This window comes from Pelophylax lessonae, assembly GCF_965119305.1.
Source record: "Pelophylax lessonae genome assembly, chromosome: 12".
NCBI lineage: Eukaryota > Metazoa > Chordata > Amphibia > Anura > Ranidae > Pelophylax > Pelophylax lessonae.
In genome coordinates this window covers 194,122,361-194,149,175 of record NC_138779.1, presented here as the reverse complement: position 1 = coordinate 194,149,175, position 26,815 = coordinate 194,122,361, and the positions used below count along the sequence as shown (strand labels likewise).

Sequence of the window (26,815 nt, the reverse complement as noted above, 5' to 3'; positions counted from 1 at the left end):
ACAACAGGGTGTTTAGGCCGGCTAAAAGAAAGCAGAGACGTCCTCCACAGCAACTAAATCTTTGATTTCCAGGTTAAATAATTAAAATTGCCTTCTGATGGGTTGTTGCTGTTGAAAGAACTCTAAATTATCATATAGATAGAATGCATTGATGGAGCTGTTAAAATCTGTAATATTATTGTGCATCAATTATTTTTGGTTTACTAGCTATGGGAGAGATGATAATATGAAAGCTAACAGTTCTCTGAATCCTGACTCATTCATGATGTACTGGGTTATTGAATAAACACAAATGTAGTTGCTCATAGTAGCCAACCTATGGCAGTACCAAGATCTTCACCTTGTTAGCAATCAGGGCCTGCCATGTCAGGGACAGAGTTATGTAGCTGTGGGGTATTTTTCTTCTCCCCAACCAGGGTCTCTCTTTGGGACGATTGATATCGATCATGACACCTGGAAGATGCCAGGAGAGTACCGCAAGTGTGTACATTCTTAAAGTGGAGTTCCACCCATTTTAGTAAATTTACATGTGTGCAATCCCCTTTAAAACGACTTTTACCAATGGAAACTTTTTTTTTTTTTGCTAGGAAATACTTTATTTTCTTCTTTATTCATCCTCTCCTCACTTCCGGGTCCGGCCGCCGATCGGCGATTACGTCATTCGGCGATTCGCAAGGGCTGCTGGGATGTATCTCATGGGATGAAATCTCGCATTATTACACAGGTGTCCTGAGCTGTACTGTATGTATTGGATTGAGGCCGTGCTTCACCCGCCTCCGCCCCGCCTCCTCTCAGTGAGCTCAGTGAGGATATAATGCTTTCAGTCATCGCTCACTGAGAGGAGGTGGGGCGGGGGCAGAGGCGGAGTGGAGGTGGGGCAGAGCACGGAATCATTCCAATACATCCGAGTATAGCTCACTGAGTGGAGGCTGAGAGGAGGCTGAGAGGAGGCTGAGAGGAGGCTGAGAGGAGGCAGGGCGGAGGCGGAGTGGAGGCAGGGCAGAGCACGGACTCAATCCAATACATCCGAGTACAGCTCACTGAGAGGAAGCGGGGCGGAGGCGGGGCGAAGCACGGCCTCGATCCAATACATACGAGTACAGCTCAGGACTCCTGTGTAATAATGCGAGATTTCATCCCATGATTTACATCCCAGCAGCCCTTGCGAATCGCTGAATGACGTAATCGCCGATCGGCGGCTGAACCCGGAAGTGAGGAGAGGATGAATAAAAAAGAAAATAAGGTATTTCCTAGCAAAAAAAAAAGTTTCCATTGGTAAAAGTAGTTTTAAAGGGGATTAAATATATATATGTAATCCAAGTTATTAAAATGGGTGGAACTCTACTTTAAGAAGATTGCAAATAGGCTTTATTGCAGAAGAGACAAAGAGGTTGATTTATTAAAGCTGGAGAGTGCAAAATCTGGTCTAGCTGTGCATGGTAGCCAGTCAGCATCTAACTTCAGCTTGTGCAATTAAGCTTTGCCAAAAATAAAACCTGGAAGCTGATTGGTTTCTATGCAGAGCTGCACCAGATTTTGCACTCTCCAGCAAATCAACTCCTTAGTATATCTCTTCTGCACTAAAATGCCTAGCTGCTCACAAATTTTCAATTTGTATGTAAAGTTCTGCTCTAGGCATGCTCTCCTCAACATTTCTACCTACGTGCACAGCTTGCCTACGCATGGACCCGGGGAAAGTGCAGAAGGCAAATAAATGTTAAAATATAAAATAAAACATCTAAAAAGCATAGAAAACACAATTAGCAATTGTTTTGTCATATAAATGTTTTTCTGTTTTACTTGTCAAATAATAAATGAATTCCGATCCCAGCTAAAACAATATATTATGATATAAGGCCATGCAGAGTAATATTTGTATGGTAATGAGACTGTTGCCGGTGAGATGTGATGAATGCTGACAGAAGTCATTTGCAAATTAACAAAGGAGTAAAAAGTTGCGGAGAACAACTTTTAATTTAGCTGTCACTTTGGAGCTGTCATTATCATAGCACTCCCACATGGCTCCTTCATAGCACCAAGCCTCGTCTACCAAAAGTTTTTGTAAAAAACGTTGTTGACCGCTTAGACTCTATCTTCATTTTTTCAGTGCTATATAAAGTAAAGGGAAGGAACTTGTTGGAAGAACATTTTTATTTCTGTAATATTGAATATTTATGACAATCACAATTCCAGTTATGAAACGTGTCTGTTTTCTGAGCTGCCACCTTCTATTGAAAGAGCTGGCCTGAGACTCATCTGAGAGTTTGTAGCATATTCTTCCATTTCCTTCTCTCATTTAGCCGAGAGCTAAAAGAGATACACGTTATTTCAAAGTATGGGGCAGCATGTGACCCACTCCATGTGATAAAAACATGGTTCCTCTGGTCCAACCAATGGAAAGCACAAAAACTGGTCCAACCAATGGAAAACACAGCAAGTCAGATAAAGGCCTGCTTTATTCTCTGCCCAGCGACATCCATAATAATCTAGTCCTTTCGTCTGCAGCCTTAATGTCCCTAGCCCGCCCCTTCCATACAATGGATTTCAGTTCTTTAGCGGGAGCTCAACCTCACAACTCACACATTAGTATTACCTAGGGTGGTCTACATACAAATGCAACTCAAAAAAGGAGTTCTGGCGCTAATCCAAAGGTATGAAATCCTGAAATGTCCTTATACAGAGGATGCACAGTTGCATATATATAAGAATGTCTATAGCAACACTGTTCGCCCAATCCTAAACACAGGATGGCATATGGATAAATGGAAAAAAATAAAGGATGGCGCTCAGGTGTGCATAATACTGGTGAATAACCCCAATGGAGACTCAGATGGACGGTCTAATGAAGGTTTATTAGGTAAGTCCACAGTGGTTAAAACAATGTAATAAAATGGGTAGTCCTACCGATCCTTGAAGCCTCTGTGTCTCCTGGCTAGTCTTTACAGGAATCCCTGGTGTATGTCATGGGAGCCTGATGACCGCTGGAAAAAGATAGGGCTGGCAGATGGAAGAGCGGAGTAGGTCTGAGAGGGAGGGCTCACACGGTCCGGTGTGCGGCCGCGTTCCTAGACCGGAGCCGTTGCGTTGTGCTCCCTCAGTGCCCGCCGTGAGCACCGGGAGGCGCACGCAGATGACGTCACCGCAAGAGACCGGAAGTCCGTGAATAGCCGGCCGAGGAGTCACCCGGAAGCCAAGGGGGGCGGAGGACTGAATGCGCTCGCTTCTATGGAGCCTCCCGATTGCCACAACTACATGTTTTGCCACAAATGTAGCCTTGTCAAGACTTGACCATTCACCAGTATTATGCACACCTGAGCGCCATCCTTTATTTTTTTCCATTTATACATACAAATGCAGCCTGCCTTGCAATGCCCACTCTCCCAGACTAACATCCACCCATTATGGCATTTTAATATTTGGATAACTTATCTGAAGGGCCAACCCACTGCTTGCATTAGGGCCGAGGGCTTTTGTGAAGAATACTGTGATGTGATGTTTTTAGGATGCTATGTACACAGCACCCTGCTGACCCCTCCCAGAATCCATGATTGGCCTGCATTGCATGGAGAAGCACAAAGACCCAGTGATGACACCACCGGGTCTAAAATACAATATCTAATGAAAGAGAAAGGTTTTTAAGGAAGGCGACACAAAATAGGCAACACAAAATATGTAATGAAAGAGAAAGGTTTTTAAGGAAGGCAACACATAAGAAAATTAACCTTCAGGTTTTAAAAAAATGCCATGGTCAATAATATATTTCCAAAGGGGCAGGCCATATTTAAGTTGTACTGTGACTTACAGCTGGTCCCAGGTAGGTATTGAGTTCACAGTTCTCCCTCCAAGACATGTTGAGGCTCCTCAGGAACTCTAGATAGAATGGATGGCTACTATTGTACATGGAAAACCCCAGAATATTGGAATGGTCACTCACCACCCCTTCCAAGGACAACAAGGGGAAGTCCTGAAAAAAAGAAACAGCAAAGTCACTTAAATATAGACATCACCCATATACTTTAACATTGATGTCTGTCTCTGACCAAAATGATCCATCCTCATCTTTAACAAATCTGTGTTTGTTTGGCCTAAAAGAGAGGTAGGGCCAACATTTTTTTGGCCATGCTTCTCTTGTGGGTTACGGGAGTGAACTTTACTTGTGCTCTTCTGTGACCCAGAGTCAGCCAACAGTGTCACAGAGCCACTCCAGGCTCTGGAGGGATTCAAACCATATTGTTAGGATCCACAGTCCACTGAGCTTCCTGATTGACATCTGGCTCCGGCTCTCAGCGTGTGGCTGGGAGCAGAAGCCAGCTTTGCCTTCCCCATTCCCAGCCCTCTGGTGAACACTGCAGGGGCAGAGCACAAAGCACTGACTGACAGTCACTGCTCTCCACTTCAAGAAGATTGAGAACTGTAAGATCAGCAGTCATGTGATCTCCCCTATTGTATTCTGACAGCTGGCACCCCGGCTGTCAGAATACCCAACATAGTGCCTACATCTGATTGGATGCAGGCGCTGTTCAGTCGAGCATTTTCTGCCCAACTTCTTCTATGTTCAGATTAAAGGATGTCAAATCGGATGGTGTTGACAGGGCTACCCACAGCTCTTATTTCTATAAATTTATCAGATATTGCTTGATATTCACTCAGTATATGGCCATCTTCATATACGAAGTCAGGAAAGGTCAGGTCCCCCCTTTAACAAATTTAAAAGAGATTATCAGATAATCAGGGATGGGCAAAAAAATGGTTTTTTAGCTAGTAAAAAGTTATAGCAGGGGTGTCCAACATGCGGCTCATGGAACGCATGCGGGCCAACATGGCTATAACACAAAATTGTAAACTTACTTTAAAATCTTAGATTTTTGCATTTACACGTGGAAAACACATGTGGCCGAAGAAAAAATTGACAGCATAATTTTACTGGACTTTTATACGTTTTATCCTCCCAAAGAAAAACATTCCACACAATCACACCTTATTCATGCCATCAGTTTTCGGCAGCACCGATACTTGTAAGCAGCTATTGTCAAGGATAAAACACACGATGGGCAAAATTAGAACCAAAATATCTGATGAACACCTCGTCTCCAAATACAGAAAGGTTTCTTCACCTTAAGAGTTGTGAAAATGTGGAATAGACTCCCTCCAGAGGTGGTTCTGGCCAGCTCACTAGATTGCTTTAAAAAAGGCCTGGATTATTTCCTGGGTGTACATAATATAAATGGGTACTAAAATTTATAGGTAAAGTTGATCCAGGGAATATCCAATTACCTCTCAGGGGGTCAGGAAGGAATTTTTTTTCCTGCTGTAGAAAATTGGATCATGCTTTGCTGGGGGTTTTTTCGCCTTCCTCTGGATGAACTGCGGGGGTAAAAAATTATGTATATGGGATTGTATGGTTGGGTTTTATTTACTTTTTTTTTTTGTTTTTTAATTGGTTGAGCCAGATGGACTTTTTTTTTCCAACATGACTAACTATGTAACCTAGTAAATTCATTGGGAATTGCTACTAAATCCATCTAACCAGCTAATGATGCGTTTGTTTATCAAAAACAGTGTTAAATATCGCACTCGTTTTATGCTGCCCCCTTTTACTTTTATAATGAAAAAAAAAAAATTCCAAAAATGTTTTTCTACTCAGATCGCCACAATATCTACATCAGTGATCATTAACTTGTCATCTGGCCGACTTTTTCTGCTCATCAGCTGTTCTTATTGTTAGTGTATTTTATGTGCGGCCAAAGACAATTCCTCTTCTTCCAATATGGACCAGGAAGGTCAAAAACCTTCCTGTTTTTTTTATCTAAAAGAAACAAACATGCTTATACTTAACAGCTCTGTACAATAGTTTTTCCTCGATCCTCTTATTCTGGGGTCCCCCGCCAGCGCTCCAAGCCCCTACTCTTCATTGGGTGCCCCCATGGAAACCCGCTTTCCCAGGGGGCACCCATGTGGGTTCGTTCCCGAGTCCTGCTGCTGTGTCCATTGACACAGACAGCATGACTCGGCCCCGTCCCTGTGTAACAGGATTTGATTGACAGCAACAGCCAATCTGTCCAATGAGGAGAGAGACAGCAGTGGAAGCCAATGGGCCCTTGCACATTGCTGGATTGGATCGGCCTCAGGTTAAAAAAAAAAAAAGGGGGGGTTTGGGGGGGAGCTGCAGCAAAGAAGGTTTTTCACATTAATGTATAGAATGCATTGAGGTGAAAACCCTTAAGACTTTAGAACCCCTTTAAGCATGATATCGTTTAAAATGGAGTATATGTTCCCTTTAAGGCATCTCCTTTCTGATAAAGACGTTTTTGCTATTTTTATAGTCGGTTCCATACGAAGCCTACATAGCTGTGTGTAGTTATATTTGGAAAACCTCTTTATATTATAATTGGAAAACTTCTTTGTAACGATGTGCAAAGAATTGTCTTGAAGTAATACATAGCAATTTTGGAACAATATATTCCTATGGAGAGCTTCAAGTATTAAAGTGAAATTTGAAAGAAGCAGCAGAGAGACATTACTGAGTTCCTCTTCTCCAACTTGGCGCTCTACATGGCTCGCCAGGTACACAGGGGGTGTTGAGACAAACATGCATTATAAAGCTGATGTAAACTCCAGGCAGGTAACAAAATATCACTTTTTCATCCAGTTGTGTTTTTGTTAAAAAATAAATAAAATGAAAATGTAACAGCGGGACTGAGATTGCAATGTGGGACACAATGATTATGTGAGCCATTCAGACCCTACTGCATTGCGCACTACTGTCAATCTAACGCTAGAAACTTGCCGACAGGAGAGAGCCCAGTAATGACCTCACCAGTGTTGTCATGCACAAATTCTTCCAATCAGCAGACTGGGATCAGGTCACTGACCAAATTGTACTGCTTAAAGCTAAAATCCGGAAGAAGAAAATATTGTCTAGGGTTGCACTGATACTGATACCGGTATCAGTGCCGTTACCGAGTATTTTCACGAGTACCTGTACACGTGCAACGAAATGCATTCATTTTGAACAGGGATGCGGTGCGATTGCTGTCTGAATCTAATGCAGTCTCCTCCACCCAGTGCTGGGACATGGTCATCTCGAGACCAGGGCGAACATTCCAAATTGTAGTCCCCCCAAGATGTATAGATATTATGTGTCAACAACAACCCACCCCCCCCCCTCTCCCCCCAAAAAAACTGAGTACTAATCTGCATGCTTAACTCAAATTCTCTCATTCCGCATATGCTCCCAGCACAATCCCCCCCCCAAAAAAAAATCCCCCTTCCTAGCACAAATTCTCTACCCCTCAAATTTCTCCTCTGAGCACAACACCCCCCCCCCCACTCCAAATCCTCCCTCCCAGCATAGGTTTAAATCCCCCATCCTAGTAAAAATAACCTCCTCCCCCCAAATTTCTCCTCCTAGCACAAATGCCCCCCAATCATCCCTACTAGCAAAAATCCCTGTCAAAAAAAAAAAAAAAAATCCCCCCCCACCATATTACTTTTTCTAGCATAACCCCCCCCCCCCCCATAGCACAAGTCCTCTTCCCCCATTTCCCCTCTTAACACAAATCCCCCCTAAATCACCACTCCTTCCCAAAATTTCTTCCCCCTCCCCCCCACCATATTACCTTTTCTAGCATAAACCTCCCAAATCCCCCCTCTGAGAACAAATACCCACCCCACTCCAAATCCCCCCTCCTAGCATAAATTTCACTCCCCCAATTCCCCCATCCTAGTACAAATGCCCCTCCCCCAAATTTCCCCTACTGACACAAATGCCGCCCCTCAATCATCCCTACTAGCACAAATCCCTGTCCAAAAATATAAAAATCCCCCCCCACCATACTACCATTTCTTTAATAAACCCCCAAATCCCCCCTCCTTGCACAAGTCTTCTTCCCCCATTTCCCCTCTCAACACAAATCCCCCCTAAATCACCACTCCCTCCCCAAATTTTCTTGCCTAAAACAATTCTTACCTTTTGCCGCACCCCTAAATTTCCCCTCCCAACAAAAATCCCCTCCTCGTTCTCCCCGTGCTCTCCCCGCACCTCACATGATACCACAGTGCCAAGGCAGCCACCCCTCTGTCCCAGCCCTGCCCCCACCACTGCTGTGTAAAAGCTTATCAAAGTGATTTCAGCCTGGGTTTACACAGGAGCAGTGGGGAAACCGCATGCAATTTGGGCAGGATTCAATGCACCTATAGGAAGCCGCTTCCCATAGGGGTGCCTGCTCACGAGTCCCGCTGTTGGGTCCACTGACACAGACTCGCTCCTTAGCCCCGCTTCTTCATCAATGGACTGGTCTTGTTTCCGCCCACTTTCTGCAGTTTTCTGTAGGAAGCTTGTAGTGGAAGGAGCTGATGGGTCCCTCCCACAGCTCTGCCCTCTGTACAGGCCATGTAAAGTACAGTGATGATATGGACCATAAGGTTTGTTTTTGGATATAAAACTGGTTACAGGGGCGTGTCCAAAGGGTGGTGATAAATAACGTGTACTCAGGCTGGTCTGTAGTGGTAAGTGGGGTACCCCAAGGCTCTGTCTTGGGAGCAAATCTGTTTAATTTATGCATAAATGATATAGTGGATGGGATACATACAGTAGCTCAATCTCAGTTTTTGCGGATGATACAAAAATAAGCAGGGCAATAACTTCACATCAGGATAAAGACATTTTTCATTTTTCAGAGTATTGATATTTTTAAAAGACTCTTGTGCATCTTAACCACTTGCCTACAGTGCACCCCCTTCCTGCTCTCACACTTTGAATGACAATTGCGCGGCCACTACAATTGTACCCATATGAAATTTTTATCATTTTTTTCACACAAATATAGCTTTCTTTTGGTAGTATTTTATCACCTCTGCGTTTTTTATTTCTTACAAAAAAAAGGAAAAAGACAGAAAGTTTTGGAAAAAAAAAAGATTTTCTCCTTTACTGATGGGCACTGATAGGCTGCACTGATGGGCACTGATGAGATGGCACTTATGGGCACTGATGAGGTGGCACTTATGGGCACTGATGAGGTGGTAATAATATGCTGCACTGATGAGCACTGATAGGTGGCACTGATGAGCACTGACAGGTGGCACTGAGAGGTGGCACTGATGGGCACTGATGGGTGGCACTGATGGGCACTGACAGGTGGCACTGATGGACACTGACGGGTGGCACTGATGGACCCTGACGGGTGGCACTGATGATCACTGATGGGCGACACTGATGGGCAGCCACATCAGTGCACAAACTCAGTGCCCATAGTGCTGCCAGTCAGTGCCCATCAGTGCCTAGATGAGCAGACACTGATGGGCACTGACTGGCAGCACTATGGGCATTGATTGCGGGCACTGATGGTGGGCACTGATGGTGGGCAGTTATGGCACTTTATTTCACACTTGTGTAATTACATTTCCCTGTGTCTCCTATGAGGAGGAGCCGCTGATCAGCTCTCCTCGCCTCACACACTGACAGTGTGAACCGAGGAGAGCCGAATAACGGCACTTCCTCATTTACATGTGACCGGTTGTGATTGGACACAGCCGATCACATGGGTAAAGAGTCATGTCATTGACTCTTTACCGAGATCGGAATCGCGCCGTGTCTTAGCAACAAGGCACGGTAAGGATCGCCGCTCCGCTCGCCCCCGGGGGCGCGAGAGAGAGGCTGTTCTGGTGTGCCGTCATATGACGGTGTCCCAGGATAATAGGTACACCGCTCCGCCGTCATTTGATGGCGGGCGGGTAGTAAGTGGTTAAAGAACACGACATACCGGGATATGGGAAATGATTATCGACACTGAAACACATACATCTACACAGGATGAACTGGATGGACTATTGTCTTTATTCAACCTCAACTACCATGTAACTATGATGTCATTGCTGTTTTTGGGTTTGCAAAGGCATTTGGTGAACACAAAATGGATTTAAAACTGAAAAAGAATCCCCTAGGGTGTGGGACTTTTAAGGCGATAACCAATCCTTGAGTAATTGTCGTAAAACATATAAGTAATTTTATTAATGTTATACAAATCAAAAGAAGAAAAAGCATTAAAATGCATTTGGCTAAGAATAACATCACTAGAACATGGAGTGGCTAAAAATTCCAAATGATGACCTTATTAGGCGCTAGATCACAAGACTGGCTGAGCAGAACTACAGATACTTTGGCAGGTAGGATAATTTACTTACAAATATTTTAATTTTGTATTAGAGCGTTTAGAGTTTAGCTTCATCATATGGGTGCTCTTTGTAAAACTTTGTGTGAACCTTTTCATTTTGTAACCTTTTTTGTGCCCAAAAAATGTTTCTTCATCTTTTATGCGTCAAAAAAAAAAAACTTAGTAGCACGCATTTATCTTTTTGTCTTCGCTCCAAAGATATCAGCATAAGACATCAAACGTTTCTATTAAGTGGCGAGCCAGCCAGGGGATTTCTACATACTGATATGCTTCTTGCTCAGAGTGGCCGGCTGGAAGGAATTCTTATCACAGGATCTGCAGGTTGATAAAACTTAACACTGATGAAAAAAGTATAATATGAAAGGTGAACACCAGTCAAGCCCAGAAAAGTATCAAGGAAACACACTAAAGAGTTACACAGCCTGCCTCCCTAGGGCTTTTGTTTTTTTATTCTTGCAATGACTTTCTACTCAAATGAGCCCTGCTATACAAAATTGGCTGTTTCTCCCAAACCTGCAGGCTAGAAATTCTGCAACATCGCTATGCAATGCAAGTTTTACTATTTAACCACTTCAGCTCTGGACAGGGCCATCTTACCAAACGGGCGTGCTGGGAAGTTGCCTGGGGGCCCCACTTACCCGGGGGGCCCCACCTGCCCAGCACCAGCCAAGCATTAGTCCCCATTCCCTTGTGCATCCCGCCGTCAAACTTAGCAGGTGGCAAGCGCCTGTCGGCCCTGCGCTGCTGTCAGACCACTTAGGCCGTGGAGGGGGAGCCCACAAATGCAGGAATGCCTGTCCACCTTCATGGGAACAAGCACACACAGGACAGTCGGTGTGTGTTCACCGGACCCAGTCACCGAACTTGGAAGCTTAGCCTGAACTTGGAAGCTTAGCCTGGCACTGCTGTACCAATAAATAAAGCCTTATCGATAATTAGCATTTTTATTCTCATGGGTGATTGTGCAGGCAGGGCCCCAGTGCACTGCATTGCCTGGGGCCCTTTATTGCTACTAAGATGGCACTGGCTCTGGATGATTTCCCATCCTTCATGACCACGGCATTTTTTCGAGATACGGCACTGCGTTCGCAATTGCATGGTCTTATGAAACTGTACCCAAAAATATTTATGTCCTTTTTTCCCCCACAAATAGAGCTTCATTTTGGTGCTATTTGATTACCTCTGCATTTTTTTTTTTTTTGCGCTGTAAAAAAAAAAAAAAAAAAGGCAAACAATTTTGAAAAAAAACAAAACAATATTTCTGCGCTAAAACATATCCAATAACAAAAATTAAAAAAAATCTAATCCCTTTTATTAATTTAGGTCAATTTGTATTCTGATTAGTTTTTGATTAGTTTTGTGCAAAAGTTCTAGCATCCACAAACTATGGAATATATTTATAGAATTTTTATTTATTTATTTATTTATATTTTTTACTAGTAATGGCGGCTATCAGCGACTTATAGCGGGACAGCGATATTGCGGCGGACAAACCAGACACCTAACTGACACTTTTGACACTGTTTTTGGGAACCAGTGACACCATACAGTGATCAATGCTAAAAATAATCACTGTCACTATACCAGTCTTTCTCAACTCGGATACTCAAGGCACACTAACAGGCCAGATTTTAATTTTAAGTATTACCTCTGGGAGATGCAGACTAGAATACTGCAATCACTGAGCAGAAAATGATCTCACCTGTGATGTATTTCAGTTTTCTTGCAAACCTGGCCTGTTAGTGTGCCCTGAGGACAGGAGTTGAGAAACACTGCACTATACTAATGACACTGGCTTGGAAGGGGTTAACCTCAGGGACGATCAAAGGGTTAACTGTGTGCTTAGCTGGTGTTTCAGTGTAGTGGGGGAAAGATTTCACACAGATTTGGACACAAACAGGAGTAAAATTGCAGCGGGCAGCACAGTGGTTAAGTGGCTAGCACTTCCGCCTAGCAGCACTAGGGTCGTTGGGTCAAATCCCAACCATGCTTGCGTGGGTTTCCTCCGGGTACTCAGGTATCCTCCCACATTCATGAGACATGCTAATTTGCCCTAGTATGTGTATGTATGAATGTGAGTTTAGGGACCTTAGTTTGTAAGTTCCTTGAGGGCAGGGGCTAATGTAAATGTGCTATATATATATATATATATATATATATATATATATATATATATATATATATACACAGTGCATTGCGAAAGTATTCAGCCCCCTTGAACTTTGCGACCTTTTGCCACATTTCAGGCTTCAAACAAAGATATAAAACTGCAATTTTTTTTGAAGAATCAACAACAAGTGGGGCACAATCATGAAGTGGAACAAAATGTATTGGATATTTCAAACTTTAACAAATAAAAAACTGAAAAATCGGGCGTGCAAAATTATTCAGCCCCCTTAAGTTAATACTTTGTAGCGCCACCTTTTGCTGCGATTACAGCTGTAAGTCGCTTGGGGTATGTCTCTATCAGTTTTTCACATCGAGAGACTGAAATTTTTGTTTTGCCCATTCCTCCTTGCAAAACAGCTCGAGCTCAGTGAGGTTGGATGGAGAGTGTTTGTGAACAGCAGTTTTCAGTTCTTTCCACAGATTCTCGATTGGATGCAGGTCTGGACTTTGACTTGGCCATTCTAACACCTGGATATGTTTATTTGTGAACCATTCCATTGTAGATTTTGCTTTATGTTTTGGATCATTGTCTTTTTGGAAGACAAATCTCTGTCCCAGTCTCAGGTCTTTTGCAGACTCCATCAGGTTTTCTTCCAGAATGGTCCTGTATTTGGCTCCATCCATCTTCCCATCAATTTTAACCATCTTCCCTGTCCCTGCTGAAGAAAATCAGGCCCAACTCATGATGCTGCCACCACCATGTTTGACAGTGGGGATGGTGTGTTCAGGGTGATGAGCTGTGTTGCTTTTACGCCAAACATAACGTTTTGCATTGTTGCCAAAAAGTTCGATTTTGGTTTCATCTGACCAGAGCACCTTCTTCCACATGTTTGGTGTGTCTCCCAGGTGGCTTGTGGCAAACTTTAAACAACACTTTTTATGGATATCTTTAAGAAATGGCTTTCTTCTTGCCACTCTTCCATAAAGGCCAGATTTGTGCAGTATACGACTGATTGTTGTCCTATGGACAGAGTCTCCCACCTCAGCTGTAGATCTCTGCAGTTCATCCAGAGTGATCATGGCCCTATTGGCTGCATCTCTGATCAGTCTTCTCCTTGTATGAGCTGAAAGTTTAGAGGCACGGCCAGGTCTTCGTAGATTTGCAGTGGTCTGATACTCCTTCCATTTCAATATTATTGCTTGCACAGTGCTCCTTGGGATGTTTAGAGCTTGGGAAATCTTTTTGTATCCAAATCCGGCTTTAAACTTCTCAACAACAGTATCTCGGACCTGCCTGGTGTGTTCCTTATTCTTCATGATGCTCTCTGCGCTTTAAACGGACCTCTGAGACTATCACAGTGCAGGTGCATTTATACAGAGACTTGATTACACACAGGTGGATTCTATTTATCATCATTAGTCATTTAGGTCAACATTGGATCATTCAGAGATCCTCACTGAGTTTGCTGCACTGAAAGTGAAGGGGCTGAATAATTTTGCACGCCCAATTTTTCAGTTTTTTATTTGTTAACAAAGTTTGAAATATCCAATAAATTTTGTTCCACTTCATGATTGTGTCCCACTTGTTGTTGATTCTTCACAAAAAATTACAGTTTTATATCTTTATGTTTGAAGCCTGAAATGTGGCAAAAGGTAGAAAAGTTCAAGGGGGCCGAATACTTTCGCAAGGCACTGTATATATATATATATATATATATACATATATATATATATATATATATATATATATATATATATATATATATATATAAAGCTCTACATAAATTGCGCTATATATACTGTATATATATATATATATATATATATATATATATATATATATATATATATGGGCTATATAAGTACCTGTAACAATTAATAAAGTGAACACCCAATAGAAGCTCTTATCCCCATTTTATCCAAAACTAATATTAAAATGTTTGGCTGGATATCCACTTTAATTACAAACAACCCGTATTTCTTTAGATGAAATCTACTCCGGTTTTCTTCCCCATTGTCATCTACGGGCTGTAAATTTATTGAAGGGGTTGCATAGCACAGAACTACTGACAAGAGGCTGCAGTCCTGAGTACAAGCCTTCTGAAACCCCTGTTTAATATGGCAAATTGAAATGATATCCTATATGGAGTCTACAGATGAAGAAGACTTTGACTGTATTGCAACTTCTGCATTTCATAGACAGGAGCTTACAAATTTCTTTCACTTCACTTCAACACGTCTGAGGTTTCTTTTTCAAACTGCCATTTATCTAGTTCTTCTACAGCAGAGACATTTAGTGGAAATTTTCTCTTTATAAAATTTAATTTTATTCTTGTCTTTATTCTTTTTATGCTGTCCTCATAAAACCTTGTTTTCTTCAGATCTTTTTCATGACTGTCCTTGCATTGTCGGTTTCCTATCAAATTATTTAATTGTAATTTATAGAACAATTTCATCATTTCAATGTGTTTAAACCCCTTATATTCTCCCCTTTAATGGTAGTCTTACCATGGTTGTCAGAATATATTTGTAGTGGGCAGACGTCATACCAAGCTCAGAGGCCTGCGGGAGAAGGAACACAAAAAAAATAGGTGAGTGGAAAAATCTGAGAAAATGGAGATAAAACAATGGAAATGGGAAGTTGGCTTTAACAACTAATCATAAAACAGCTGTAATTTCTCTAGTATTTTGGACAGTGAAGGCTAACCCCTGATTGGTTGCTAGAAGTAACCTTTTAATAGATCAGCCCCTAAAAATCTGAGGGGGGATACTATGAATTCTGCTACTACTGACCTTTTTAAGAATGAGGTGGGACACTGTTGCATTGGCATCAATAATGATGGTGGACACTTTATCATCGCGGATTTCCTTTAATAACGGCGTTGGATCATTGGTGTCATCCAACATTCGGACAGACAGGGTGTCTTTTGATATTAGGAATTGGCGGACCAGTTCCTCTAGCCGAAGTAAACCTGAAGAAAGAAAAGACAACAAGCCTATAGATAGCACTGATAATATGGTATAAGAAAGAAGGTATTGTGCAAAGGGAACTCCGCTAAACTATCTTTGTTTCAAAACCCGTCAACATAAGTGAGCCACTACATGTCTACATGTTCTGCAGTGATGGTTAAATGGTATCTGTCAAGGTGAACTTTCTGATGGCAACAACAGTGGGCCAATGTGTGTTGAAACAGTCACTTGTAGCCTCCACTGGAAGCCCATTTGACAGGATGACAACCAGAAGCACATTTGGAAGACAGGGACAGAGTGTTGTCACCCTACAACAGGAAATGCCTGAACAATGACCTTCATAGCAGGATCACCAGGTATTATTTTATTGAAAGGTTTAAAAAAATTAGGAAAATAATTTAAAAGAACATTAAGGCCTCTTTCACATAGGTGGACCGCTCAGATCCGCCTGTTAGTTTTTTTGGCGGATCTGAACTGTCACCGCATGCATCTCTATGGGGCATCGGATGTCAGCGGAGACATGTCCACTGAAATCCGATCCAATCCAAATCTGGACAGATGGAAACCCTATTTTCCATCCGTCCAGCGAATCGGATGGGATTGGATGAGAACGGACATACGGTCCGTTCCCATCGGATTCCCCCATAGAGATGCATGGGGACCTGACAGCTGTCATCCTCCTGCTCAGAGGGGGAATCGGCGGATTGATCCCCCGCTGAGAAAAACTGAGTCCGCCTGATGAGCTCCATGTGTGAAAGGGCCCTAAGGGTCGTTCACACCAGATGTGTTGAGACTGCGTTGGCAGATATTTCCAACACAGCCCCAACTGTGACAATGCAAAATGTCTTGTTTCTATTTGTCTTAGTTCCCACCACACTCTAGGGCAGTTTTAGTCTATGTCTTATGCAGCCATTCTCAACTAGGGTTCCTCCAGAGGTTGCTGGAGCTGTGGCTTGTTGACTTTCCATTTGATGATGCCTTCATAAGTCAATGGTCAATTGGCCGAGTCAGCTGCATGACACAAATGGCCTTTCTGCTGTTTGTAAAGATAGCTTTCTGACTACCACCATTTGGAGGTCATTCTTACCACTAACCACCAATGTAAAGGACATTTTTCCCACTAACCACCAATGAATTGGAAGAGTAACTTAAGACCTCAAATTTTTTTTTAGGGTTTCTTTTGGGTAAAAGGTTTAAAAAGGCGGGTCTGCTGCTTTTTGGTTCAATAATGAATAAAGATTCCCTCAGCAGACATTAGTAACAGAAGATACAATCATTATAAAACATTATTGCAGTTGAAGAGTTTCAAATAATAAACCTGAAACATACAGCTTGTTGTATTGGAAAAGAAGAACTGTAACATGTACAAAGTAAGAAAAAGAATATAGAAGGGGGGGGGGGTGAACAATGAAGGGCAGGGGTTCCCGGGGGCTTGCAATACAATCCTCAGAAGGGTGGTTAACCAATATATCAAGAGTCTTATCAATGGGTCAAGGCTCTAAGAGAGACTCATCAAAATCTGGCAGGAGGAAATCTGCAACCCAAAGCTGCTACATCTTAGGGTACTCTGGGATTCTATTTTACAAAGTTGCCTCTATCTTTTCATGGCTCGTAGCCTGTGTAACTCTATTTCTTTTGCCAATGCTTAGAGCTTTTGCCAAAGTTGGCTTAGCAGCAGTAGTGACCTGCAGGAGAAACCTAAAGTTTCTGCAGGAGAAACCTAAAATTTATTTTAGGGAGTTGGAAGGTGTTTCTGTTAAGAAGTAAACATGTGCAGAACAAAAAAAAATTGTTTCGGTTAGATTCGTTATTTAACTAATTTCATTTAGTTAAATTCATTTATTTGTTTTCGGAATATGTTTAGTTTTGTTTAGTTTATTAGTTTATGAATTCAATTCAGTCAAATTGAATTCAATTCGGACGAATTAAAAAATATCAAATCGGCATTCAAATTCTGTTATTTCAGAAAAATTTCTTTCATTATTTCGGAGGGTTTGTTTACATTTGTATTTCTAATAAGCTTTATTTCAAATATGTGAAGTGTTCAAACTTATAAAAGAAATATCTAAATTCAATATTTTGCTATGTACATGTCCAATACTGTGCAAAAGTTTTAGGCAGGTGTGAAGAAATAATGTGAAGTAACCAGGGGAGGATTGGACGAGGGGGCAGGGGGGCAATTGCCCCCTGGGCCGCTCTAATGCCCCATAAAAAGGCTGCATCGCTTCTGCCACAGACATGCCTAAAGGATTCCTGGTGAAGAGAAATAAGAGTTATAAAGTCCCTGCCGCTCACCTACTGAGTGCGGGTTGAAGACAAGGACAAAGCACAGGCCTCCCCCCCAGCATGGATGGTCTAAACTGTGTCTGAGCAGAGTCTGGTTTAATGCCCAACTGGAGACTCTTCTGCCCTGGCCAGCCGCAACCGAGCTGTCCCAGCTCCCCCAAACCTCCCCTTGCTGGCCAGGTGGGGGAACCCGGATTCAGCCATTAAGGAGACTAGAGAGTATCTGAAGCAGGACTTCAGCTTGGAATGGGGGCCAGTAGGAGGATTGGGAGAATGGGAGGGGGGAGAGGGAAAGTGGGAGGGGGGCCGAGTCGCTGCACCATGGGCTTCTGGTTTGTACTTGCCCCCTGGGCCGAAAGTTGCCAGTCTGCCCCTGGAAGTAACAAATGCTTTCAAATATACAGGTGCATCTCATAAAATTAGAATATCATTAAAAAGTGAATTTATTTCAGTAATTTAATTCAAAACCTAAAACAAAATGTGAAACTCATATATTTTATATAGATGTGTTACACACAGAGGGATATACACTGCTCAAAAAAATTAAAGAAGCACTTTTTAACCAGAGTATAGCATCAAGTCAATTCCACTTCTGGGAGATTTTATTCTGGTCGGTTAAGTAGCAGAGAGGGTTGTTAATCAGATTCAGCAGCTTTGGTGTTAATGAAATTAACAACAGGTGCACTAGATTGGCAACAATGAAACAAACTCCAAAACAGGAATGAGAAAAGGATAAAATTAGTTAGGGGCAGACTTGGCACTTGACCAAGCCAGAGGGATGCCAGAACTGCACCTCCCTAAAAGCATGGGTTTTCAAGGGCAGTGATTGGTGGTGAATTGTAATAGGAATTCTTGACAAAGGACAGTTGTAAAAGAAATTCATTTTATTCAAAGTACAGAAACAAATGTTAAAAACAACATAGAGCAGACATAGCCATATCCAAGCATAGTAGAAAAGTAATGAACAGTAGTATGGATCACATAGGTCCTACATGTTTCGCCGAGGTATACATCCTCATAGAATGGCTTCTTCAGGGACCAAGTAGGTGTAATCCCATTAATGATTCATTTCATATAGCATATGACATCTGCTGAGAGTGACGGTAACCCATGGTATTAAGGCACAACCCAATGTTAACCTGGCAGTGGCCAGAACGAGTTCGGCAAATACCGGGGTCCCCGAATATGGTGGGCACTGGACCGGGCTACAGCTTACTGGCGGAGTTGTTGTGTCCAGGGGATAGAATCAATTTGCTGATAGTTCAGAGAGAATTTCCCAATGTTAAACTGAAAGCAGATGTTCCCTGGTCCGGTGTGCAGAGGGAGCCTTGTTCAAAACAGGAATAGTTTTACACAGGGAGGCCACTGACTTTTTTTCCCTACTCATCTTTTCTAACTGTTTTTCACTAGTTTTGCATTTGGCTGGGGTCAATGTCACTACTAGTAGCAGGAGGCCATAACTGGACCATACAGAGGTTGCACAGGCAGTCCAACTCCTTAACGATGGCACATCAATACGTGCCATTGCCAAAAGGTTTGCTGTGTCTCCCAGAAAAGTCTCAAGAGCATGGAGGAAATTCCAGGAGACAGGCAATTACTGTAAGAGAGCTGGAAAAGGCGGTAGATGGTCCTTAACCCATCAGCAGGACCGGTATCTGCTCCTTTGTGGAAGGAGAAACAGGATGAGCACTGCCTGAGCTCTACAAAATTACCTCCAGCAGGCCACTGTTGTGAATGTCACTGACCAAACAATCAGAAACAGACTTCATGAGTTTGGCCTGAGGGCCCGAAGTCCTCTAGTGGGCCCTGTGCTCATTGCCTTGCACTGTGGAGCTCAAATGGCATTTGCCATTGAACACCAGAATTGGCAGGTCCGCCGCTGGTGCCCTCTGCTTTTCACAGATGAGAGCAGGTTCACCCTGAGCACATGTAATAGATGTGAACCCCAGGACACAATCCGTGGTCTCATTAGGAGCATGCCCAAAGGTTGCCAGGCACGTGGGGGCCATACAATCTACTGAGTACCATTTTGAGTTGCTGCAATAAAATTTCAGCAAAATGGACTAGCCTGTTGCATCATTTTTTCACTTTGATTTATGGGGTGTCTTTGAATTTAGCCCTCTGTAGGTTGATAATTTTCATTTCGTAACACATTACCCAGTCCATATCAGTATAGATATCCAGCAGTATATTTTTTCCGATTGAGATCTGATGTGTTTTCAAAGTGTTCCTTTAATTTTTTTGAGCAGTGTATTTTAATTATTTCTTTTGTTTCATTTTGATGATTATGGTTTACAGCTACTTCAAACCCAAATTTCAGTGTCTCAGAAAATGTGAATATTACAGGTTTAGGCCAAGCGTGGCTGGCCATTCAAGCACAGTGATACCATGATGATAAAACCAGGAATTGGTACTTTTGGCAGTATGGGCGGTGCCAAGTCCCGCTGGAAAATGAAATCAGCATCTCCATAAAGCTAGTCAGCAGAGGAAAGCATGAAGTGCTCTAGAATTCTGCTGGTGTCGGCCCACTGTGTTTTATCAAGTCCAAAGTCAGCGCAGCCCTCTACTAGGAAATTTTTGAGCACTTCATGCTTCTCTCTGCTGACCAGCTTTATGGAGATGCTGATTTCATTTTCCAGCAGGACTTGGTCACTTGCCCCCACTATATAAACCAAAAGGAAAATGGACCGCACTCAGAAGTAAATGAAATTAGAAGTGTCTTTTATTCCTCATGAAGAATGAATACAGACAGTGCATCACAGGGACACGCAACAGGTTGACGCGTTTCACGATACTGTAAGCGATCTTCTGTATCGTGAAATGGTCACATTTTTTTTGGACTTCTTTTCTTCATTTTTTGTCACTTATAAACACCTTTGTTTGCACAATTTATATGGACTTTTTATGGTATTAATTTTTGATTGTTTTGCACATTATGATTATGTACCATTCACTGTTTAATTTGTCATTTATCCTTAGATTGTAAGCTCCTTGAGGGCAGGGACTGATCTGAATGCACAATGTATATGTAAAGCGCTGCGTAAATTGACAGCGCTATATAAGTACCTGAAATAAATAAAATAAAATAAATTTATGAATTTATATGAATTTTTTCATTTTGAATTTTATCAATTTTATTTGTAAGAGCTGCACTTTTTTTTTTTTTATTGTATTTAGGTATATCTATTGACCCGTGCTAGCCGTTACATTATTTCATTCACATTTGCTACTATCTATCGAGCGCAGTTTTTTTTTTTTTTAATTTATTATGTAATCTTATGAGCACAACTGTATATGCAAAATTGCCATCATAAAAACTGAGGCAGCAGACTTTGTGAAAATGAATATTTGTGTCATTCTCAAAACTTCTGGCCACGGCTGTATATTATATCTATGAATTTATATATTGTGTATACACCCACCATATATGGTCGTTACTGATTCTATAAGAAAGCAAGGTTATTTAAACATGACATTGATGAATGTACAGCAGATACATTAAGCAAAATCCATTCATAATTACATTTTCTTTTCCTTTAAATAAAGGCAATAGATGTGCTTTAATAATAAACATCTGAAATGAATGAAGGAAAGGCGTGTGAGTAATGAAGGGAGCATAAAAGGGTGAATAGTCGACATAACAGGACGGAACAGTGTAACATCCGCATTCTATTCTAATTTTATTCTTAGCATCTGACATGAATTTCATTTGACACATTGCACACGAGTTTCACAGCCAGCCATATCTCCACAGTGCGCATATTGCTGAGAACGAGGACGTTTTTTTTTTTTTTTTTATACAACACAAAAGAAAAAATAAGGATGCAAAGACGCAAACTGTAAGCTACAAGAAAACTTAGATCAAATGTAAAAAATGTTTATAAGAAACCAAATTCAAAGCATATCAAAGAAGACCTCTGCTAGATACGATTTATTTCTAAAATGCCCACATATTTCTATTTCAGTGCCTTCAGAATAAACAACCCTTTGTGTGGGAATAAAAACTGTTTATGGGGTTTCTAAGGTTCTAACAGCCTTGAACATGTGGAAGAATTTTCAAAAATGAATCTGGATGTTGCCCCTCCTTCTCAGCATGACATATTTGAATGGGGCTTGGCCAATGAAAAAAGCTCTCTATTAGTGTGGCACTGCCCCCATAGGGATTGCTGGGTACTGACTCTGTGGACTCCCCTGGTTACCAGCATAAATCCCGCATTGCTCTTCTCTTGGCTCTTCAAACAGCAATAAACAGTCTGTATTGGTTTTTTTTGTTGTTTATTTTTTAACTGGGATAGGAGAACAGAATAGTGGGGTACTCCAATTTAACTATTCACATTGTCTGGGGACTTCTGTTTTCACAACTTTGCTGGTAGATATGGAACAGCCAGGCTGATAATTCATCCTGCCACTTTAAATGAATGGGGTTAAGTCTCTTGTTTTCTTTACTCTCTCTTATAAGACAACTAGATGAATAATATCTTATCTTCAGGATACTCTCCTAGCACCCTCTTTCTGCTGACACCCGTCCACTGACTATCCTATGAGCAGGGGTGGCCCCCCTCAGGTCAGGCCCCTTGACACGAGTTCCTGATACTGCAGAAACAGGAACTCCAGTGTCTCCCCTGTCAGTCAGTCACTCCTCTGGTCCTCAGAACGACCTCCTGAGACCGCATGGCACCTCAACAGAGGAGGAGGAGGCAGCCAGCCCCTCCCTTCGGGACTTCGCTCTCCCACGTAAGACCCCGAGCATATGTGCTCCTGGCTTTTAAACAGTATCCCAGCATGCATTGAGGTAGCCTGCCTTCTGCCAATCATCAGGACTGTATCAAAGCCCATGCACCCATTCGTCAGGTTTCCTCCCACTGTCCAACATGCTTCCCTATTGGACCAGCCTGAAACACTCTCCAGACTGCATACTAAGCACAATGAGCAGACCTCACTAACAGATCCTGCTCCCTGGTAGGCAGAGAACAATATAGATTTACCTGCAGCCCCTCTGGTAAGCAGACAGAGCTCAAAACTATACTCTCTCACTAGCACCTACATAGGAGGGTCCTACACTAGTACTAGGTTGGTCAGCGGGATGGAAAATGAAATTGGTGGGTGCAGGTACATAAGTCTTATAATATATATTAACTGATCTATGTTTGCAAAGAAAAGATGTGAAATTATTCTATTAGCAATTTAAAAGGTAGACATTTATAAAAAAAAAAAAAAAAACTATCACATTGCTCATACAAGGCAAAATGAAAGGACATCTTTAAATCCAAACCGCTGACCCAGTTATAACCACCGTCACTGCACTTCCATTGCACACAATGCAAAATAACCAGGTATGAGGAAGCATGCGATGGAGGGGGTGTTGTCATCAATTCCTGTTAGCTCCAATGCCAACTGGGTATTTTGTGGCGGATGCAAAGGGGAAAGAAGCGGCAGGGGACATTGTGATGGTAAGTGTAACTGGGTCGGGTAGGGTTTTAAAGAGGATCTGTCACTTTGCCCTCAATGGGTAAGTAAACAGGGTGTTTATAAACAATATCTTAGATTTCCATTAGGCCAGAGCTTTTCTTTCTAATCCAGACTTTTTTTTTGGAATATCACAAGAAATCACAATTTGACAAAAGATGACTCTGAACATCGGGGCTTTTTTTAAGCGGGAATGAGGGGGAACACACCTCCAGCACAAAATGTATGCAATGGCAAAGGGTACTAGAGTGTGCTGGAGTATTGATCCTGGCTGTGGGGGATCTATGGTCATAGGGGATCTATAGTTGTGGGAGGTCAAGTGTTGCCGGGGAGATTTAGTGTTGCTGGTGGAGGATCTACAGTTGCTGGGGGTCAATGGTTGTTGGGAAGGATCTTCTGTTGAGGGGGGGGGGGTCAATTGTTGTTGGCTGCTAGAGGGTCTATTGATGCTGGCTGCTGGGATATCTATTGTTGCTAGTGGGGGTTTATTGTTTGTGATGGCTCTATTGTTGCTGGGTGGATCTTTTGTTGCTGGAGGGTTTATGGTTGATGCAGGGGATCTATTTTATTGCTTTTCTTGTTATCAGCATCAAATTCTATAAAAAAAAAAAAAAAACCTTCCATACAAATTACTTAGTTCTGTATTCCTTAATCACTTTACCACCGGAGGATTTTGCTGTCTTACATCTGGGCCACTTTTTGCGATTCGGCACTGTGCGAATTTAACTGACAATTGTGCGGTCATGCAACACCGTACCCAAATGAAATTTACATCCTTTTTTCCCACAAACAGAGCTTTCTTTTGGTGGTATTTGATCACCTGTGCGATTTTTACTTTTTGCGCTATAAACAAAGAAAGAGCGACAATTTTGAAAAAATAACAGTATTTTTCACATTTTTTTATATGAAATTCCCCCCGCCCCCCAAAAAAATGTAAAAATCAAAATTTTTCATGATTTTAGGCCAATTTGTTTTCTGCTACATATTTTTGGTAAAAAAAAAAAATCGCAATAAGCGTATTTTGATTGGTTTGCGCAAAAGTTATTGCGTTTACTAACTAAGGGAAAGATTTTTGTCGTTTTTGGTGTTTTTTTTTTTAACGAGTAATGGCGGCGATCTGCGATTTTTTTTGCGGGACTGCGACATTGCGGCGGACAGATCGGACCCTTGACTGACATTTTTGACACTTTTGGGGGTACCAGTGACATTACAACAATAATCAGTGCTATAAATATGCACTGTTACTGTAAAAATGACACTGGCAGGGAAGGGGTTAACTTTATTGGAGAGGGAGGGGTTAATGTATGCCTGGTGCTTACTGACATGTGTGGGGGGAGGTGACTGAGTGACACAGGGACAGATCGCAGGTTCAGCTATGCCTGTCACTTAGGAGATCCGCCCGCTTTGTTTACACAAGCGGGCGGATCTCCAGACTCGATTCCCCGACAATCGCCGCTGCTCCTCCCCTGGCCCGACTGACTGAATAGAGCGGGAGTGCGCCGCCAAAAGAGGGGAATGTCTGGCGACGTAGGTCTACGTCGCCAGACGTTATCGAACCACTTTGCCGCAGTAGAGCTCTAGTGAGCAGCGGTAAAGTGGTTAAAAAGGGTGGTATTGGGAGGTGGGTAGGGGGTGGAACCAAGGGACTGTGCTCAAAGGTAGGTAGGAGGCAGAGATAAGGGTTGATTTGGAAGGAGTGAGTACCTGCACCTATTCCCCTGAGAAAAAAAAAGTCCTGCGGAAAAAGCTCAAACAACAAAGTGTGGAGAGTCAGTTTGAAAGTATTCAGATATCTTTGCAGAGGTGCAAAGCGTATTTCTTGACTTTGATACAAGACCACAGTCAGGCCATATTACCCTGCAATCACACAGTAAAATCTGTGAAAATGGGTTACCCTAAAAAACATTTATGAGCCTCCAGTTATTCATCTAAACAACATATAATTTTAGAAACAGGTACTGTGCAGTCAATATGGAGTTGAGGCTACAAAGAAAGAGCTTATTAAGTGAAATCTTCTGAATGTACTCTTCTAGCACCCCAGGAAAGCAGAAGCAAATGGGTACTATAAACTCCCGGAGCACACATTAGATGGTACACCTTCCCTAAATGCCTTCTTCCATCATGTACAGAACCTCACCAGGCTACAGACTTTAAAATGATGTTAAAAAGCCCAAGAGTTTCTTGTGTAACAGAGGCATCCATAATGTGTATATGCTGTACACTGTTCAAAAAAAAATTAGAGGAACACTTTAAAAACACATCAGATCTCAATGGTGAAAAATATCATGCTGGATATCTACATGGATATGGACTGGGTAATGTGTTAGGAACGAAAGGATGCCAAATCGTTTGATGGAAATTAAAATAATAAACCTACAGAGGGCTGAATTCCAAGACACCTCAAAAATCAAAGTGAAAAAATGAGGCAGCAGGCTAGTCCATTTTGCTGAAATTTAATTGAAGCTGCTCAAAATTATACTCAGTAGTTTGTATGGCCCCACGTGCTTGTATGCATGCCTGACAACATCGGGGCATGCTCCTAACGAGACGACGGATAGTGTCCTGGGGTATTTACTCCCAGATCTGGAGCAGGGCATCACTGAGCTCCGGAACAGACTGAAGCGCAACCTTGCTGCGTCGGATGGACCAAAACATAATGTCCCAGAGGTGTTCTATTGGATTTAGGTGAGGCGAGAGCGGGGGCCATTCAATGGTATCAATTCCTTCATCCTCCAGGAACTGGCTGCATACTCTCACCACATGAGGCCGGGCATTGTCCTGCACCAGGAGGAACCCAGGACCCACTGCACCAGCCTAGGGTCTGACAATGGGTCCAAGGATTTCATCCCAATATCTAATGGCAGTCAGGGTGCCATTGTCCAGCCTGTAGAGGTCTGTGCATTCCTCCATGGCTATGCCTCCCCAGACCATTATTGACCCACCTTCAAACTGGTCATGCTGAACGATGTTACAGGCAGCATAACATTCTAAATGGCTTTTCCAGACCATTTCACATCTGTCACATGTGCTCAGGGTGAACCTGCTCTCATCTGTGAAAAGCACAGGGCGCCAGTGGCAGACCTGCCAATTCTGGTGTTCAATGGCAAATGCCAATCAAGCTCCACGATGCCGGGCAGTGAGTACAGGGCCCACTAGAAGATGTCAGGCCCTCAGGCAAAAGAAAATACCTATTACTAAATATAAGATTGCGCTAAACAGAAAAACACTGTGGTATTAATAAAGTGCAAAAATGTGTACACACTGGTACTGATACAATAAAAGTGCACATTCAATATATTAACTAAGTCATTTAAACCATATCATATTAAAGTGTCCATAAAACAGTCCATATGTTGTAGCAGCGGATATCCAAAACTTGATAAACTTGTTATAAAGCACAATACACCTCCACCAATTCACCCAGAGTGTATATGCGCTTACCAGAAGCCGTGGACCCCTTATTATAGGGAGTTTTACACGCATATAGAATCCCAAACACCGGACATCAGAAAGAGGCACCTTCTCCCCATAATCACTGGAGATCCCAATATGTTAACCCGGGCATTGGGCTTCCAAACAACATAACTCTCATAAACGTCTCATTTCCCAGCCTTGAAAATACGGCTTACTAACTACTAAAACCAATGGCCATTACTCCACACTCATACTACTTTCTGCTGCCCGTGACCCAGTTGACCACCTGCTTCTCCTGGTTCTCCTCCTAACTATAAAAGTGTTCCTACTGTGTTCCCTACAACTCTATCCCCTCCTCTCCACTTTTCTGTAGGGGTCCCCCAAGCTTCTGTCCTCTG

At 42.4% G+C, this 26,815-nt stretch overlaps 1 protein-coding gene across 2 annotated transcripts in view; it reads right to left on the bottom strand.

Moving 5' to 3' along the window:
• Positions 1 to 26,815, bottom strand: part of GRIK5 (glutamate ionotropic receptor kainate type subunit 5) — a 565,130-nt gene that overhangs the window by 128,473 nt on the left and 409,842 nt on the right. For both annotated transcript variants that reach the window (XM_082273102.1, XM_082273101.1), the window contains exons 6-8: positions 15,075 to 15,253; positions 14,790 to 14,843; positions 3,803 to 3,964 (exon numbers count right to left, since the gene is read on the bottom strand). In XM_082273102.1, the coding sequence (XP_082129228.1) occupies positions 3,803 to 3,964; positions 14,790 to 14,843; positions 15,075 to 15,253 (395 nt within the window). The remainder of the gene's footprint in view (positions 1 to 3,802; positions 3,965 to 14,789; positions 14,844 to 15,074; positions 15,254 to 26,815) is intronic.